The 14784-nt window shown below is 39.5% G+C and overlaps 1 protein-coding gene across 2 annotated transcripts in view; it reads right to left on the bottom strand.

Moving 5' to 3' along the window:
* DOCK4 (dedicator of cytokinesis 4) overlaps positions 1 to 14784 on the bottom strand; it is a gene marked incomplete at both ends in the record, with an annotated part of 525693 nt that overhangs the window by 30738 nt on the left and 480171 nt on the right. For both annotated transcript variants that reach the window (XM_080701145.1, XM_080701146.1), the window contains 3 exons: positions 122 to 263; positions 9619 to 9723; positions 11514 to 11600. In XM_080701145.1, coding sequence (XP_080557271.1) covers positions 122 to 263; positions 9619 to 9723; positions 11514 to 11600 — 334 coding nt within the window. The remainder of the gene's footprint in view (positions 1 to 121; positions 264 to 9618; positions 9724 to 11513; positions 11601 to 14784) is intronic.

Genomic DNA, 14784 nt, shown 5'->3' with positions numbered 1-14784 from the left:
CTGAAATTCCAATGATGAGAATGAAGGAGAGTAAGAACATGGCTATCACAGAGAGCAGGAAATGCCCTGTGGCTAAGGGCCAGGCACCCGGGCTGGGAGGCGGCCCTGGCAGGTTGGATACACTGCGCTTCTGCCTGGAAGATGGTCTCGTCAGGCAGGTTGGCATGCTGCATGGCGATGGCGTGGGGGAACTCGGTCAGCATCCTCTGTTGGAAGGCTTCCAGCCTTTCATAGTCATGTCCTCGACACACAAACTCCTTATTCTGGAGGTGGGAGAAGATGAAACAACAACAGCAACAAGAAAGAAATTAGGGTAGTATAATTGAGCCCATTTATTACAGAGATAACTTTTTTTTTTTTTTTGGTGGTATTGGGGTTCCTGGAAACCCTTCTACCTCCGGGCTACACTCCCAGACCCATTTTATTTTTGGAAACAGGGTCTCTTAAACCAGCGCAGCTGGCTTCGAACCTGCGCGATCCTCCTGTCTCTGCCTCCCAAGCGCGGGGATTACAAGCGTGCGCCACCACGCCCAGCAAGAGATAACTTTTTTTTTTATGTGTGTATGGAGTGCTGGGGATTGGATCCAGGGGCATTCTACCTCTGAGCTACACCTCCAGCCCTATTTTATTTTTTATTTTAAAACAGGGACTCACTGCTGGGTGTGGTGGCACATGCTTGTAATCCCGCGCTTGGGAGGTGGAGACAGGAGGATCACGCAGGTTTGAAGCCAGCCTCGCAGGCTTAAGAGACCCTGTTTCCAAATAAAAATAAAAATAAATAGGTGTCTGGGAGTGTAGCCCTGAGTTAGAAGGGTTTCCAGGAATCCTAGTACCAACAAAAAATAAAATAAAAAATAAAATAAAACAGGGACTCACTAAATTGCAAAGGGCCTAAGCGACTGAGGCTGGCCTCAAACCTGCAATCCTGTCTTAGCCTCCCAAGGACCGGGATGACAAGTATGTGCCACCACACCCAGCCTCTATTGTTTTATTTTTCTTTTTTTTTCTTTTTTTTTTAATTTTATTTTATTGGTGCACTGTATTCATACATCATAGTGGGATACAAACTTTTGTAGACATACATGCACACATCGCCCAGTCAGCCCCCACCCGATCCCCACCCCATTCTCTCCCCATCCCTCCTTCCCATGCTTGGCTTAGTGGTTGACATCTAGTATTATAGCAATTTATCCAAAATTAAAAATGATAATCTCACATAACAGTTTCATTTGTCTGATACCAAGCGTTTGATGATTTAAAGATAGCATTTCAATATTTCTTTTTGCTTTCTTTCTTACTAGAGCATATTTTTTTCTGTTTTTTTAGGTGAAACTATCATATATTTATATATTTATTTTTCAGAAAAAAATCTATCCTAATATGGAATATGAATTCTAGATACCCAAAACGATCTTGAAAAAGAACAAAGCTAGCAGATATATATTTTCTGATTTCAAACCATATAAAGCTACAATAATTGAAACAGTGTAGTACTGTTCTAAAGGCAGATATATAGACCATTGGAGTTAAATACAAGCCTAGAGCTAAATTCTTCCCTATATTGTCAAGTTATTTTTGACAAGGTTTCCACAAACATTTGGTGGTGGAAATAATAATCTTTTAACTAAATATTGTTGAAAAATAATAATTACATGGAAAAGAATAAAATTGGACCTTTACCTAATCCCATATACAAGTATTAACTCAAAATAGATAAAAGACCTAAATATAAATCTTAAGACTATAAACTTTTAGGAGAAAATCTGGGTCATAAAACCTCACAACATTGAAATTGGCAGTGATATCTTGGATATGATTTCAATGGCACAGGCAACAGAAGAATATACAAACTCCCTAAAAAATAAAAAAAAAAATTGTATATCCAAAGACAATGTAAACAGAGTTAAAAGTTACTAATAGAATTGGATAAAATATTTCCAAATGCTATATCTGAAGGTATATTAATATTCCAACTAGAAATCCTAAAAATTAACAACAATAAAGGCAAACAATACAACTTAGAGACAGGTAAAAGACTAACATAAATAATGAATCTCCACAGATAACCAATCTTAGTTGTCTGTTGGATGGAAACTCTTGTTTCTCTGGTTCTGGTGAGTGTTACCTATTTCTTCTTTGTAGTTAATCTCTTTGAGTATTTTCTCTAGCGCTGGTTTTGAAGACATAAATTCCTTCAGTTTCTGTTTGTCATGGAAGCTTCTTATTTCTCCATCTAATTTGATAGAAAGTTTTGCTGGATAGGAAATTTTTGGCTGGAAGTTGTTTTCTTTCAGAGTTTGGAATATGTTACTCCAAGCCCTTCTGGCTCTCATGACTTGGTTTGGGAAGTCTGGAGTGATTCTAATTGGTTTGCCTCTGAATGTCAGTTGGCCCTTTGTTTTTGTTGCCTTTAAGATTCTCTGCTTGGCTTCCACATTGGTCATTTTGACAATTATATGGCGTGGGGATCCTCTTCTCCGATCCTGTCTAAAGGGAGTTCTATAAGTTTCCTGGATCTGTGTATCAACCTCTTGCTCTATATTTGGAAAATTTTCTGCTATTACTTCCTTGAAGAGATTGTTGATCCCTTTGGTATCACTTTCTTTTCCCTCCTCTATTCCAATTATTCTTAGGTTAGCTCTCTTAAGATGGGCCCATATTTCTTCAATGTCAGATTCCTGCTGTTGGATATTTTTTTCTAAATTAGAAACTATGCATTCATTTTTGGATTGCTCATCTTCTAAGAGCGAGATTCTGTTCCCCATGTGGTCTAATCGGTTGTTTGTGCTTTGAATTGAGGCCTTTACTTCATTAATTGCATCCTTTATCTCTTTTTGGCTCTCTCTGAGTTCTTTTCGAAGTACCTCTATTATTTCTACAGTTATTTTCCTGATTTGATCTTCTAGAAATCTCTGATTTTCTGTTTTATCAGGTTCTGATGTTGTGGGGTTGTGCACATTCATTACTCCAGTGTTATTCCTCTTTCCCATGATTTCGGAGGTTTGTGCCTTCTCTGGGTTCTTCCCTTGGGTCACTATGGCTTCACTTAAGGTGCTCTGGATCTCGAGTCTGTATTATCTCAGACCCCACTACTCCTTTACTGGGTTGTATCACAGAGTCTCCGACCCAGGGAGTCGATAGAGGCTTCTTTAAACTATGGGGGGTGCCAGGTTGCATGTTCTCCTATGGTGTGATATCTCTGCCACCACCACTCCCTCACTGGGTCAAGTCCCAGGAGGCCCAATACTGCGATTTCTCCTCTGTGGCCCGCAATTTGACTCACTGTTCTTGAGTACGCAGATGTAGCTGTACTGGACTCGGTGAATTCACTGCTGCTGCCGCCGCCAGTGGCAATATGGCGCCTCTGCCACGCCCTCGGCCATGAGGCTGGCGTATTTTTTCTTCTCTGGTTTTGATTTCCACTCTGAATCCCTGCAGCGTGTGCTGAGCTCAGCCACTGGGAGCTTTAAATGCTGTCTGCGCCGAAAGATCCCGCCTGGCTGTTCCGCAGCGGCTCACCTGGCTTGCTGTAGCCGTCCGTTGAGTTCGCCGCTGCCGCCGGCAGTATGGCGCTGCTGCCACGTCCTCGGGCGCGTGTGTCTCCTCTGTGGCCCTGAGCTCTGTTCTCAGTCCGCTTTCTCTCTGGAGCCTGGTGGTTTTTTTTGTTTTTCTGGTGATGGTGTTTTCTGGCTATGAAAGGCGCTCTTTTTGTGGTAATGGAGATTGGTTGTTAGCGGGACTCTTAAGCCCCACTTTTCTCGGTCGCCATCTTCCCGGAAGTCCAGCCTCTATTGTTTTAATAAGACCCAGCTTGCTCTTCCCAGCTCACTTGCATGAGATGCACCCAAGTACAAAAAATGAAACAATCATGTTCCCTTCAAATGTTAATGTGCACATGGTCATATGATTTTTGTAAATTGGATGCCAAACTCATGCAAATAAATTCAAAATCTGGAAGAAAAAGAAGTAAACACAACAACTAAAAATATATTTTACTGCATTCCTTATAAAAGGTCTCTGAAATCAGTCTTAACATTTTCACTGAATAGAACCTTCCTCAGGAAGAAAGACTGAGCCCAACTCTATTCTAACTTTCAAAAGAAATGGCACAGAAACTACCTTTCCAGAAGAGCTCAGCCTAGATGCCTATAGCCAGAAATCCTCTTAACTGGCCAAAGCTAAGAGTTTCGTGGTTTTAGAGCTTTATTAAATATTGGACATATTTTTGACTACTTTTTGCTCTACTATATATAATTTCAGTTGAGTTGTTTGTGTACATATGTGTGTGTGTATCATAGGTCAGAACTCCTCATACATACATACATACACATATATGTATATGCATACACACATTCATATATATATACAAATACACATACACACACACACACACATATATATGTACACCGTGGGTCAGAACTCTCTCATTCAGGTATGAATGCTGAAGGTCCTTCTTCAGGTAGGCCAGCGAACTGAAAAGATGGGCAGGTTTTCAAAAAGTACCTCGATAAGCTTGTTAGATAGAAAGGGACCTTTTCTGATAGTTTAGTGATAATGAAATTACAACTGCTGAGCTGTTACTGACTAGGCACTCCGCATTTACTTCACCCATACAAGCTTTAGAAATAGTTATCTACTTCCCAGTCCACGTCACACTTGGGGAACGAGCCTCAAAGACCTTGGAAAACTTTGTCCACATGCTCTAGATTTAGATTCAGGTCTGCATCTAGGCCCTGAGTTCTGACTACTGCAAACATGGCCTGGTATGTTCAGGAAGAACTCCTAGGGGTTACCAAAGCCAGGAGAGCTTGTGAGATATCATTCCCTGAGGGCTCTAAGACAAGGAAAGCAATTTGTGACCTGGAGGAGCTAAGGCCCAAGGTTTTCAGTGTTTTTCAGAACTCCAAGGTTCCTGTTATTATATTACAAGTCCGGGGGAAGAGCTCCTGGTACAGGAAAGGATTTGGAAAAAACTCCTGTAGACAGTTCAAGGGTATACTGCAGGATAGGGCTCTGAGAACGTACCTTAATTTCCCACAGTCGCTAAATAAATGGTGCGCCTTTGAAACACACAAATTAAGGCAGACTGTATTTAGAAATCAGGACCCCCAAAGATACTATATCAAATCTTTTTAGATTTAATAGTATATTTAAAATTCTATTTGAAAGATAAAAATTTTCTTGGTAAAATAAGACAATACATCTCCTTTCTACCTGTATTACAGGAGTCTCTAAAATAAACATCTATATACTCTAAAAACTGAATATCTTTGAAGAAATGCTTATATATAACAAGAGTTTGTAAAAATCTGAGGAGTTATTCTAAGCACACAAACATTCGGTGGGATTAGAAAGTTATTTTTAAATAAAGTTTGTCTTTCAGAAATAAAAAGGAATTAGCATTTCCCTCAATTAGTATTTTGCTTTACAAAATCACAGCTTTATTGAGATAAAAATCACCTACCACTCTAAAATTCACCTTTTTAAAGCATGCAATCAGTGGATTTTTAGTATATTCAGAGTTGCACAACCATCAGCACAATCTAATTTCTGAATATTTTCGTTAAGTCAAAAAGAAACTCTATGCCCATGAAAGCCCTATACAACCTTCTTTATCTATAGATTTATCTATTATGGAATTATACAATGTGGCATTTTGTGAATGAGGACCTTCATTTAATAGCATTTTCAAAGTTCATCTGTGGCATGTATCTGTACTTCATTAGCTTTGGGTTGTTAAGTAGCTAGCCCACTGTATAGACACACTACATTTTGTTTATCCATCCATCAATTAATAGACATTTGAACTCATTCTATTTTGGGATATTATAAATAATGCTGCCATGAATGCAGAGGTCAGGTCTTTGTGTGAAAGCTTGTTTTCAGTAAATACCTAGCAGTACACCTGCTGGGTCATACTAGTATGTCAATACTCTTTAAAGAACCCACTATCTCTGAATGGGAGAAAAAGCTACTTAAATTATACAGTTGCACAAATGTATTAATTTATTTGAGTTTTTTAAAATTTATCTTGAAATTGATCAAACAGTGAAAGAAAAATTTAATGTGATATTTATTTTTAAAGAGAAAAAAACCAGAATAGAATCTGATTTTCTGAAAAAAACGTCGGGCCCTAGGATTCTGAAGACTGCAGTGCTCTGTAGAAACCAATAGAGGGTGACCCTTCTCTTTGATTTTGAAGTGAATTCCAATTATGTTTTTAAAAGACAAGCCTCAGCTACTTAGTGAGGTCCTTTGCAATTCAGTGAGACCCTGTTTCAAAATAATGAATAAAAAAATAGGGCTGGGGTGTCGCTCGAAGGTAGAATGTCCCTGGGTTCAATCCCCAGTACCACACACACACAAAAAGAAGACTGATGATATTTATTCAAATTGACTTTTATACAAACCTATTCTATTAGCCAATGGACTGTTCCAATTTGCTAAACTCCCTTTATAATTATGGCTCCTCAATTCTTTCTGATTTCTTTGAGCTTTATATTTTTAATTTATAGTAGCTGCACATAATAAATGTCTAGAGTACCTCACTAGGACTGCTAGCCAAATCAGCATATGTTAGGGCTACATTATGTTTCTTGTGGGCCCTATGCACTTTTGCTTCCATGGATCCCTTTTCCATAAAGATATTAAAATTATATGAATGGTTTGGTATAGAGATAGATATGTTAATATTGCCAAGCACATAATATATCATAAGTAGCATATTACAACATTTTCTTCCAACTAAATGTTTTTTTTTTCCCTTTTGATATCTGACAGAAATTAAAGTTTGTAGGTAGCCAGGTATGATGGTGTATGCCTGTAATTCCAATGATTCAGAAAGCTGAGGCAAAAGAATCACAAGTTTGAGGCTAGTCTAGGCAAATTAGTGAGACCCTGTTGCAAAATTTAAAAAGGATTGGGATGTAGCTCAGGAGTAGAGCATTGTGGGTTCAATACTCAGTATGGCAAAAATAAATTAACAAATAGAAAAATTGTGAGGTGCTAAAAATATGGTCTCTAAACAACATATCTACTGTGCAAAGTGCATTAGCCAACCTTGGGTATGAGCTGAGAGAAAATGCAATAATTCACATTGCACAATGATGAGTCAACAGACAAAGGGGATCTCCCGCAGCAGAATTATACCTGGATCCTATACCTCCTTCCCTCCTCTTCCTGCAGGGTCTCTCTTTTTTACTGCTCACAGCTCTAGAATGTCTATGACTCCACCTGGACCCAAGTGCATGCCCTGTGGGCACCCTCAGGATTGCTGATAACAGTCTGGGACTAGCTTAAGTCTTTTAAATTTAGCAAGTTATCTGAATTTGTCATGTTTTTTTAATCTGGAATCAAGCGTTTCCCATCTTTAAGCAAGCCTACCCATATGCAGAGTTAGCTTTGAGACCATATATAACCTTTCTCTCTCTCTCTCTCTCTCTCTCTCTCTCTCTCTCTCTCTCTCTCTCTCTCTCTCTCTCAACTGGGAATTGAACCCAGAGGCATTCTACCACTGAGGTAGATGCCCCCCCATATGTTTTTATTTTTTTTTATTTTAAAACAAGGTCTCACTAAGTCAATGTGCACTTGTTTTGAACTTGTGATCCTCCTGTTTCAGCCTTCCAGGTACTGATTAAAGGTATGTGTCTGGATTCTCTTTTAATGCAATAGGATTTCCCATTATGTCTGCGAGGCACCTACTTTCACAATCATTTTAATAAATTAAAAAAAACTATAATTTGATTGTCTTCTCTATGTGATTCTAAAATATATTTTTACCAACTGGACGTGGTGGCGCACACTTGTAATCCCAGCATTTGGGAGGCTGAGACAGGAAGATCGTGGTTTTAGGACAGCCTCAGCTACTTAGTGAGGCCTTTTGCAACTCAGTAAGAACCTGTTTCAAAATAAAGAATAGAAAATAGGACTGGGGGTATAGCTTGGAGGTAGAATGGCCCTGGGTTCCATCCCTAGTACTGCAAAATAAAATAAAATAAAACAAATAAAATATATCATTACCTATGGTATTTGGATATCTTGGGATCTACTTATCTATCTATACAATTTATCTTTCATTCTGAAAGGCAGGTAAGTTAAGACAATTAAACAAAAAATAAAGTAAAATCTTTTTCCTCTCCTTTCTACAAGTACACTCATCTTATCTGTATTCATAGGTACCGAAAGTGAAGGAAGGATTTAGATAAATCCAAATACTAAAATATCTGCATACTGAGACTTAAAGTTGTAGTAAACTGACTCAGTTTTACCAGTTATCTCCTTAGTTGCGTGGGCAAACAAATTTCTTCTTTTAACCAATATTTTTGTGTGTGTGAGTGTGTGGTACTGGGAATTGAATGCAGGGGCAATCTACGTCTGAGCTATACCCCCCAGCCCTATTTTAATTTTTATTTGGAAACAGGGTCTCACTAAATTGTGGAGGGCCTCGCTAAGTAGCTCAGGCTGGCTTCAAGCCTGTGATCCTCCTGTCTCAGCCTCCCAAGTACTGGGATTGAAAGTATGTGCCACCATGCACAGCTATCAACCAACATTTTTAATATAAAAAAGATGCCCTAGCCGGGTGTGGTGGCACATGCTTGTAATCCCCACACTTGGGAGGCAGAGACAGGAGGATCGCGCAGGCTCAAAGCCAGCCGCGCTGGCTTAAGAGACCCTGTTAAAAGAAAAAAAAAAAAAAATATATATATATGTATGTATTAGGTCTGGGAGTGTAGCCCAGAAGTAGAAGGGCTTCCAGGAACCCCGTACCACCAAAAAAAAAAAAAAAAAAAAAGATGCCATATAGTGAAGTGTTAATATTCTCAAGCATAAAAATACTACTTGAAAGAAAGTGAAAAATGGAGAGATGGAGCTGAATATTTTTTTTTACCTAGTAGGTACCTCAGAACATTTGGAAATTTCCCTTTTGCAGAAATAGTTTATACTAGCATTAAATTGGATCTCTTTGCTGGGTGACATTTGCCTTTCACAAAGTCATCAACAAAGCCAAACACAGCCTAGGTAACTCAGCAAGACACTGTTTGAAAATAAAAAATTAGAAGGTCTAGAGCTATATCACAGTGGCAGAGCATTTGCCCAGCATGTTGGAGGCCCTGGATTCAGTCCCCATATTAAGGTGAGGGTGGGGACACAGCACTCTTCACGTGGTTCTGGGGGTTTCTATATGCAGTGAAACTGCACTGTTTTCCAGTGTGCCACACGTATTCCCGCAGTGTGTCCCTCCTTTACTGCCAACCCCAAGGAAATGGCCACCCAGCCCCGCAGTGCCCCCCCCCCACTGTCAACTGTAAGGGAACTGCAAACTGGAAGTCTGTGAATATCCATCTGTGAATGTTATCAAAGAGAAACCAACATTACCAAAGATTCTCTGAAAATAAACTTAGAAGGTGACAAATTATTGGGAACAATCATTGATTCTTGGCAAATTGTTCAAAATGAGGCATTTTTAGGTTAACATGGTATTTGTAAACTATTAAAAATTCTCCTGATTTTATTTTCTGTCTCATTAGCTGTCATAAAGTATCATTAATACTTCGTGATTATTCTTTGAGTGGCATAGCTGTATAAGGATGAAAGCAAATTAAATACTACATTACTTACTCTTAGGAAAAATGGAAATTTTTTCCCATAAAACCCAACTCTGAAGAACTCTGGCTCCAGACGCTGCTGGTCCATGATTTTGTCATACAAAGAGGCTTCCATCATCTAAAAAAGTACCAGAGCCCCACCAGTTAGTAGAAGAGGATATTTTTTTTTCTATATAGCAAACTTCATTTTAATTCACTTTGAAGAAAAGAAGGCCCAGCTCCCTTTAAAGTAAGGATCAGCAAACTTCTCCCAAAATACCTGGAGAGCAAATACTTTCGGTCTTACAGGCCATGTGTTTGTTCTCGGTTACAGCTACTCAGCTCTGCCAGGCCCACAGGCTGTCCTTTGCTGACCCCTGCTTAATTGTGTATGTATATGCTATCACTGGAACCAATTACTTACCTGCACACAGTCTATTGAGGACATACTTTAATCAAAATTCAGTAGAAATTAACATGTAGAATTAGAAGCAAAGCCTTTCTAGAGAATTTTTGTGCAAGAGATACTCACCTGTGGCTTTGTCTCTACTTATATAAGGTAATTTGGCGGGAGGTTTGGAAGGTGTAATCTTGCATAGTTAGGGCAGGAGTAAAGCAATCAACCAGACCAAAGGAGACCCATAGTGCCGGTGCACCGGGGCTCGAAGCTCATAAGTGTGTCTTTGGCAAGGCTGAGACTAGGAAGCATATAAAGCTTAGGGTTTCCCTTCCAGCTTACTATCATCCCCAGGGTTTCCAGAGAAAGACTAATATTACACTTGAAGACTCCCCCCACCCTCCAGTAACAACACCCCAAAGAGCAGTTGGTATGAAGTCTAATGCTTTGGGTTTATAAAAATCTGAGTGTCTATGGCCCCCTAGGGCTCTCACGGGTAAACACTGTAACCTCGCTTCTGTTACAGGGACAGGATGCCAAGTGAAAAAAAAAAAAAAAAAAAAAGAGAGGCTTTTATATGAAACTGTGCTGCCTGCCAGAGTCAGTGTGATAAACTGAAGTTAAACAAGATTTTTTTCTTTTTGATTTTCATGTTAGGGGAAATATCCATGAACTGCTGACGTGAAGAACGATGCCCAAAGTACAGACCCACTGCCTGCCAGGTGAGGGAGTCACTTGTGCTGTCGGCGATTTTGCAAGCTGCTAAGGGCTTATGTCATCATCTCTTCAATGGCTACCGTGAAATTAAAAGGCAACATCATAATTGTTTTAATATATATGAGCTGATGATTCTATTTTAGAAACCCCAAAGAACTTCAAAACTCATCAGGATCTTGCGTGGTACAACGTGACACAAATGTTCATGGTGCCCAAAAATGAGGCATTGGAGGACAAGAAGGACTTGTTTGAACCTAAAAACAAATGAGGTAATATAACAACTGGTTCCGAAACACAGATTTTTGAAACTCCTTGAGCTTTTGGGTATTAGAACCTTGGTTTAGGTTCAGCAAAAACACATTCCTGAAGCTAAAGACAGTTAAGACAGAATTTGGCCCCACCTTATTTAAAAATGGGCCACTGGCCATTTGAACTACTCTGCTTTGCAGATTCCATACTTAGGAAGGGTATCTTGTTACAGAGATTTGTATACAATTTGGAAGCTTTCAAACGGTGTGGAGATTTTCCATAATAAACATGCAATATTAATCCTGGATTAGATTGTGTATTTCAGATGTGTCTTAGACATAGATCAAGGGCTCACTTTTTGTGTATTAATCAAAACATTACACACAGATCAATTTGCTATTTCTCTGTCTAAATAGCCGAGTACACTTCAGAGAAAAATCTTTATCTTAAAAAAGGTTTCTGCAAGGCCTATCAAGATTTCACAGAGTTGATTTCATAAGACCACACTGGAAAGTTAATGAAGAAGGAATGCTGCGGCTTGATCACGAGGCACCCAGGTACCTTACCCTCATCTTGCTCAGGTTCCTGTAGTCGTAATAACTCTCATACTGCTCTGCAATCTTCCGGCATAAGATAATGCCATTCTCCCAACACTGTGGACAAATGAATGATATAAATGTAATCTTCTACTCAAAGGTCAGAACACAACTGCTCGCCGATCAGCAAGCCTTACTCTTTATAAAATACCTTGAATAGTACTACTTCAATTTGAAACATGAAAACGCTAGACAATTATGGTGTAGATTATCAAAAAATCTTTAGAAAGTTGGAAATGATAATCTACCACAACAGCAGTTAACACATGATGCAGAAAGAGTGTTTTCTGATATTGTTTTGGAATCATCCTCTCAAAGTGACGCAGTCCCACAGTGGTTAAGTAGATGAATGCACACAGGCCCTCAGCTCTGGGGAGGGAAGTAACCCTGACCCCAAAGGCCCAATTATCCATGGCTGGTGCCCTGGATTCCTTGCCTGGCTAATTTGCACTTGGAAATAGTGAGGGTCTAAACCAGCTGGTTATACTTTTAGCAAAAATGCAAAACTATTTCATCTAGTATAGGTATCAGCAAACTGTAAAGGGCCAGGCTGTCAATATTTTGGGGTTTGAGGTCCATACAGTTTTTATCACAACTCACCTGCAAAAAGCATGAAAACAACCAGAGATAGGAGAAAGTATGGCTATATTCCAGTAAGAACCAGAACAAGTGAATTTAATATGCCAGAAAATATTATTGTTTTGCTATCTTTCAACCATTTACCAATGTAAAGTCTGTTTGTCACTTGTAGGCTATATAGAACACACTATGTGAAGTGTGGTCATGGTTTGCAAACCTGATCTAGAACAAATTCCTGGTGATGGGCCAACATATAAAATCAGAGATTTTATTTTTTATTTTTTATTTTTTTTTGGGTCTGAGGATGGAACCTAGAGGAATTCAATCTCCGAGCTACACCCCTGCCCTATTTTTTATTCTTTAATTTGAAATAGGGTCTCACTGAGTTGCAGAGGGCCTCACTAAGTAGCTGAGGCTGTCTGCAAACCACGATCCTCTGGTCTCAGCCTCCTGAATGTTGGGATTACAAGCGTGCACTGCCATGCCCAGCTGAAATCAAAGATTTTATAAGAGCATATTGTACAGGTGGAAATTTTATAGCAGCAGGGTACAAAGACATTTCTTCTGCTATTAACACAATGCTTTGCCAGTGTAGTTAACTAATAGAGGAGGATATGAAAGAAGCAATTTCCTTGCATCAAATTTAGGCATACGCAATTATGTTTTGTAAAAGAAAGATAGCCACTGGTTGTATTTTAGTTTTCTGTTTAACCTTTGCAATTTGGAAGAAATATTTAAGCCTGACAATCCACCAAAGCATCCAAGGGTTCAAATAAAATAAACAATGGTGGTCAGATAGACACTTGTTTTATTATTTTATTTTATTTTTTTAAAATTTTTTGTGGTACTGGGGATGGAACCCAGGGGCCTTCTACCTCCAGGCTACACTCCCAAAATATTTTATATTTTATTTGGAAACAGGGTCTCTTAAGCCAGCAAAGGCTGGCTTCGAACCTGCGCGATCCTCCTGTCTCAGCCTCCCAAGCGCGGGGATTACAAGCATGCGCCACCACACCCGGCTCTTAGACACTTGTTTTAAAAAGAGATTTGCACTGCAAGCCCTAAAAAAGGAGAGGAAGAAGCCGGGCGTGGCGGCGCACACTTGTAATTCCAGCAGTTGGGGAAGCTGAGACTGGAGGATTGCAGTTCAAGGATAGCATCAGCTATTTAGTACAGTCCTTCACAACTCAGTGAGACCCTATTTCAAAAATTAAAAAAAGACTAAAAAATAGGGCTGGGGGTGTAGCTCAGAGACAGAATGCCCCTGGGCTCCATCCTCAGTACTGAAAATAAATAAGAAAAAGAAAGAAAGAAAGAAAGAAAGAAAGAAAGAAAGAAAGAAAGAAAGAAAGAAAGGAAGGAAGGAAGAAAGAGGAGAGGAAGTAGAGAGGGGTGACACTGCAGAGACTGTTCTTGAACCTGAGATCCTCCTCTCAAGCCTCCCAAGTACTGGGATTACAGACATGTATCACCATGCCTGGTGCCAATAAGGCTTTTTAAAAAATTGTTTTATACGTGAGTGTATAGTAATTATACATCAGAGGCAGTAAGGTTTTTTTGAACACTTCAGCCAGCTCTAAGTATATTAAGAGATACCACAAACTTCTTTAACAAATCTAGTTTTATCTTTAAAAATGTGGACTAGAATTGAGTGCATAGCAATTTGGGGAAGTACAACCAGGGTGATAATGGTGTTTCAAGAGCATAAAGTAGCTGAGTGCTATGGTCTGGATGTTTGTGTCACCCAAGATTCGTCTGTTGAAATCCTAGCTGCCACCATGATACTGGGAGGTAGGGCTTTTGAGAGGTCAGCAAGGTGGAGTCCCCATAAATGGCCTTAGTGCCATGATAAAAGAGCTTCCTGAGCTAGCAGGCTCTTTTTAACATGTGAGGATACAGGGAAAAGGCCACCATTTATGAGGAAGCAGCCCCTCAACAGACACCGAATCTGCTCAGGCCCTGGTCTTGGACTTCTTAGTTTCCAGAACACTGACAAATAAATTTCTGCTGTTTGTAAGCTACTTATTGCACTCTGTGTATTTTGTTATAGTAGCTAGAACGAAGACCGGGTGTCAAAACCTCAAGATTAGTGTTTTATCAAAGTGTAATACAAAGTTCAAGCATATGAGAGTCTCTTAGAGTTCTCTTTAAAAATAAGATTTCCATCACATGTCTGTCATCCCAGTGGTTTGGAGGTTGAGACAGTAGGGTTGCAGGTTCAAGGCCAGCCTCAGCAATTTAGTGAGCTCCTCGTCAACGTAGTGAAACCCTGTTTCAAAATAAAAAAGGGGGGAGGGGGCAAGGGCTTGGAGGTAGAAGGCCCCTGAGTTCATTTCCTAGTAGACTCCTCCAAGTCATTTTTCCCAACCCTCTAATCAGAATGTCTAGGAGTGGAGCCTGGGGATCTGTATTGCAACAAACTCCTAGGTCTTTCTTTCTTTTTCTTTCTTCTTTTTTACAATGATGGGATTGTGGGGTTTTTAAAAATGCTCCTATTTCTGAAGTACAGTCTCACTTCATTATGTAGTTCACAGTAATGGTGACATACATGTACACAGCACTTGGTGGGCTTTACCTTGGCTCCCTCCCCACTACCCCCTTCCCCATACATGATATTAAGATTGACCTTGGTTTCTCACATATATACAAAATGTCAATGGGA

This window comes from Muscardinus avellanarius (assembly GCF_963383645.1).
Source record: "Muscardinus avellanarius genome assembly, chromosome: 9".
Classification (NCBI taxonomy): Eukaryota; Metazoa; Chordata; class Mammalia; order Rodentia; family Gliridae; genus Muscardinus; species Muscardinus avellanarius.
This window is presented reverse-complemented; position numbering and strand designations above follow the sequence as displayed.